The 5481-nt window shown below is 30.1% G+C and overlaps 1 protein-coding gene across 1 annotated transcript; it reads left to right on the top strand.

Annotated features, from left to right (window-relative positions):
* The first annotated feature begins 2182 nt into the window (after positions 1-2182).
* On the top strand, positions 2183-5002 carry LOC122523236 (cuticle protein 7-like). The gene is made up of 3 exons (XM_043644895.1): positions 2183-2197; positions 2648-2888; positions 4860-5002. Exons 1-3 carry the CDS (start codon positions 2183-2185, stop codon positions 5000-5002), a joined length of 399 nt encoding a protein of 132 aa, XP_043500830.1.
* Positions 5003-5481: the final 479 nt, after the last annotated feature.

Below are 5481 nucleotides of genomic sequence, written 5' to 3'. Positions count from 1 at the left end.
TTATCGTCGGCCTCCGGACCTGAAATCGAGCAAGGATATTACACTGGAGCCGGATGCGCCTTTCACAATGCGACTTCTCTCCACTCAAAAAGTGTCATAACTCAAAAGCCGAGCGCCTCTTCGAGCACTTCCGCCATTCCAGCACATCGTGTGCCAAAATCTCTTTCTCTCTCTCTTTCTCTCTCTCTCTCTCTCATTCTCTCATACACACACTCTTTTTCTTTCTTACTCATTCTACTCTTATGCTGGACCTCTACTACTCACTGGACTTCTATCTTTCGTCGTGTGATAACTATACGTGTCGACAAACTTCTTTTCGTGATAAAAGATGCTAACCAAAATCCTCAAACTGTGTTATGTAAGAAAAAACATTTATATTAGAAATATTTTCTAATGAAAATTACAAATTTTCTTATTACTAATCGTACATGTTAATGATTAAATATCTTTTAAATAATGAATATTAATCTTAATCTTAATGTTTATGTTTAACATAAGAATTAATAGATAAGGAATATCTTAATTAAGTGTAAGATATTTGTAAAGAAATTTTACAATTGAAACAATTGATATTTGTATTACAATATCATCTCTCTCTCTCTCTCTCTCTCTCATTCTCTCATACACACACTCTTTTTCTTTCTTACTCATTCTACTCTTATGCTGGACCTCTACTACTCACTGGACTTCTATCTTTCGTCGTGTGATAACTATACGTGTCGACAAACTTCTTTTCGTGATAAAAGATGCTAACCAAAATCCTCAAACTGTGTTATGTAAGAAAAAACATTTATATTAGAAATATTTTCTAATGAAAATTACAAATTTTCTTATTACTAATCGTACATGTTAATGATTAAATATCTTTTAAATAATGAATATTAATCTTAATCTTAATGTTTATGTTTAACATAAGAATTAATAGATAAGGAATATCTTAATTAAGCGTAAGATATTTGTAAAGAAATTTTACAATTAAAACATTTGATATTTGTATTACAATATTATTATCCAACGATAATAATTGTATGTTAATTCGGATGACTTTAAATATCTTTTAAGTGATAAAAATGATCAATTAAATGAAAAAAAGAAGAGGATTATTAATAAAAATTCAAATTAAAATCTAGAGTTATGAAAATAATTCGATACATCTGTAGGATTGTTTTTTTCGTATCTTCCGAAATACATTTCCCAATACATAAAAAAATATTAATAAATAAAACCACAAGTTACGTATCCTTTTATAAAAAAGAAAAAAAAACCACACACACACAAAAAGAAATGTAAATCGATCCAATTGAAATGTTAATCGATGTTAAACAGCATGATCGTAAATTATCACGATATTTATAATATGTTGAAACGATTTCACGGGCAATATAAAAACGAGGAACGATAATAAGAAAAATGATTGCAACTACGTATGAAAAATAACATATCTAATAATAATCGATGAAAGCAAACAGAATATAAGAAATAATAAAAAGTGAAAAATAGGATGGTTCTTATACTTACTTGTATAAAACCGATTGGATTCGGTTACTTTCGTTGTGGATTCGAAATGAGAATTCTGTCAGAAGGATAGGAAGATAATATTGAGCAGGAGCAGGATCGACGATGACAAAAGACTTTTTTCTTTAACGAGAAAGAAAATCGATCATTCGTAACAACCAACCAGCGATGGAATAAGTTCACCGTGCGTGACGCGAGTTATCGAAGTTACTATACCATCGCCACAGTGTGGCTTTTTCGGTTCAATAACATTGCCGAAAAAGAGTTAGAAACGTTTTTCTTGGATCATTCGATCTCCTTCTATCATACTTTTCACTCTAATGAACAAACAATTCAACTCGGTTAATCTTCGATTGGCTAATTTACGCTCGAGCGAGCAACATCATTGACGATTCTTTTTTATTTTTTTTATTTTCTCTTGAATAATTGTGTTTTGCAATGTGGTTGTTATTGTTGTTAACTTGGTGGTTCTAAAAACGGGAAATGGATTGATTGGTGGGAGAATATTCAATCAAAGTCTCCCAGATATCCAAAAAGGAACGGATCTTATGTCAACTTCAAAACTATACCTATAAAAGGCAACGAGATATTCTAACGGTCATTCTTATTTCTAACGATCTCGGGATACCCCGATTGGAGTTATTGTTATCGATTTTTGGTTGTTAGAATGGTGGCTTTCAAAGTTAGTGCACAAAAATGGTGATATTTTATGGAACGATGTTTGTTTGTTTCTTTTTTTTTTGGTGGTATCAATCTAACGTTAAAGATTAGTATTTGTTAATCTTTTTTTTTTTTGCAGCAGCAGCACTGACTGTTACATTTGTTCCAATTATTTTTCAATATCGTAATTTTTATTATAATACTATCTTTAGAACGATATTAACATCTAAGATTACATTTATTAGTTTGTTTTTGAATTTACATTAATTTCGTTTTATCGAAATTTGTATCTTATATTATTTGAACAATTTTTAACGAAGCACAATAATATTCGGTGACTGCTCGTAGGGTTGAAAAATGTTGCATTAAAATATAATATTTTCTAAGTAAAATAAATAAATGAATGAATATATAATAAATAACTGACAAGTTCTGGCGTTAACTTTGACGTTATGTATGTTAACACAACTAGTTACTCGGGATCATATTAATCCTCTGCACGGTGATACCGAGGAACGCAAAATCCGCTGGTCATGCACATTCCTTTCAACATTTTCACGGTCCAGTCATTGGTGATAGTCATGAAGTGACGTGGAAGGACAAACATGGTCATCACGATCACGATTACGTAGCACATCCTCACTACGAATTCTCTTATGGTGTCGAGGACCATCATACCGGTGATTACCATGGACAAAAGGAACACCGGAATGGTAAGAACAAAAACAAGAATCCCATTTTTTTCTTTCGTTTTCATCAAACACTGTCGAAAAATTAATGTCATTTCTATTAGTTTTTGGTTTTGTCTATTATCTCACGAAAGTTTTTTCCCCTATACATGGACACCATAGAACAAACTAAATTATTAAAAAGCTTTACTGCGTGTAATCTGAAAAATGATGAATATAAAAAGTTTAATCAATGTTTTTTCGATCTCATCGAGACAACTTCAATTTGTAATATCATTTTCACTCGCAACAACTCGCAAAGTATGTTCGCATAAATCAATTTTATAATACAAAAAGGATAAAAACAAAGAGAAAGAAAAATGTATATGGTTTATCAAAGTACTACGTGATTAAAATTTTGTAATACCTTAACCCCCATACACGCTAATTGGGTTCTTAATCAAAGGATACCTCATGAATATGAATCTCTCGAGTTTGAACTTTTCTTTTCCCTGTCATTCATTAGGTTGCATCACATCATTACCAATTATTTCACGAGATATTCATTCAATCGAATTATTTCACGACTTTATTTCTAAAGGTATAACTACGTTACTCTTCTTCATTTTTTTTCCTTTGTTTTTTTCTCTTTTTACTATGCAACATTTTCATATCTCGATAAAAGACGATCGAACTAATTAAATGAATGGCTTTTTAACCGTAAGCTTGCAAATTTTAATCAGCACATACGCGCGCACACACACACACACACATACACACACATGTCCGTGCATGCATGCGTGTTTACCTTTTTAATTAAAAACAACAATTGGAAAGAAAATTTGTAACAAAATGTAAACCGTTCACTTTGAGAGCTTAATACAGTTCTAGAATATCTGTTTGATGTTCTCTATTTCGTTTGTAGCATCGTTGTTAAGTTAGACCCGCAGCCACTTTAATAGACTTAACAAGAACGTAATATTATGTGAGAGAAGTAATTATAAGCTCGACAGGATCTTCGTTTTCAAAGAGACACGTTAATCCAAGTATGCTTAGTTAGAACTTGGTCTGTACAAAGAGACACCAGAATGATGGACGAATTTGAGGATTCCATTGCGTTCGTCAAAGACCAGACACAGAGATATATACATAGTATATAGGTATAACTAAAGGAATTCATAGTATATTACCATGATACTTGATCATTAAACTTGACAAATGAAATTTGTTAAAATAAAACAAGTTATGAAAGTATTTTAAATCTAGAACTTTATCTTAATCTACATTAATCTTTATCTATATTCATGAGAATGATTACAAGATTGAACTTATCAAAGAAACAGATAGATTTAAGCTAGTAAATATATAACAGTGTTGGTATTACGTTGTTTGTTATGTTATTATATTACTTGATGATTAAACCAGACGAATGAAATTAGTTCTAGCAAGGCAAGTTATCAAAGTCTTTTAAAACAAGCTCTACTGCATCTTAACCTACATAAATGTCTATCTATGTCTAGGAGAATAATATTAGACTAATCTAATCATAGAAGAAGTGCATGTGCGTATGTATAGGTAAAGTACTAATCACATTTCTTAGTTTATTACGATAATCCTGGATGATTAACTAGAGTAATGAAATTTGTATGATCAAAGCATGTTATCTAATATTTTTAAGACCATGAAAACTTTATCTTCACTTTCAGTTGGATATATCTTTATCTATGTCTATGAAAATGATATCAAATTTTACTCCAAAAATAATTTGGTTTAATTGGAATCACATTTTTCGATATGATACAATAATCTTGTATGTATATGGGAATAGTATTAAATTGCATTCATCAAAGAATAAATACATGTGCATATATATAAATTAAGTACTAAAATGAAATTTATTTGAGTATAAATCAAGTTATCAAATTTTTGAAAACTCATAACAATTCACTTAACAAAAATTTGATTTATATCTATGAGAATGAAATAATACTAACAATATTTTGTTTATTAATACAGGTAAAGAAGTAATTGGAGAATACATCGTGAAGGAACCGGGTGGCAATATTAGAACCGTCAAGTATCATGCAGGAAAAAATGGATTTTACGCTCACGTATACAACAGTGATGGAAACGATCATGAATATGAGAAATACCATTAGAAAATATTCTATTTAATGTCATTACATATATTCTACGATATCTTAGATGCTTATTTCATTCCCATTTCATTCCAAATTTCTATTACCAAAGAAACGTTACTACTTCAATCTCAGTTGTTCTGTATACGCATTGTTCAAAAGAAATTCATTAAATGAATTAAAATCCCACATAATAGGATAAATTGTTATTCGTTAAATTAATAATGAACAAATGAAAGTAGATTTAAAAAGAAAACAAATATTATAGGTATATAAGAATGAGTGTATAAAAGAAAACAAAAATATAAAAAATAAAAAAGAATATAGAAAAGAGACACGCACACAAGAGAGAAAGTAAGTAGACATTTTTGTTATTAAGCGAATGTTCAATAAAAAAGCAAAGACACGTCGTTCTGTTTATTTTCTCACCGTTAACCTCACCGTCTACTATAATATTCACCTCTTCGAACGATCGATGAGATACTTAAGTGCCCTCGTTT

This window comes from Polistes fuscatus, unplaced genomic scaffold (genome assembly GCF_010416935.1).
Source record: "Polistes fuscatus isolate 324 unplaced genomic scaffold, CU_Pfus_HIC Scaffold6, whole genome shotgun sequence".
Taxonomy (NCBI): domain Eukaryota; kingdom Metazoa; phylum Arthropoda; class Insecta; order Hymenoptera; family Vespidae; genus Polistes; species Polistes fuscatus.
This window is presented reverse-complemented; position numbering and strand designations above follow the sequence as displayed.

Coding starts and splice junctions, on each gene's coding strand:
- LOC122523236 (XM_043644895.1), top strand. Junction 2,889..4,859: donor ACAAAAGGAACACCGGAATG/GTAAGAACAAAA, acceptor TTATTAATACAG/GTAAAGAAGTAATTGGAGAA.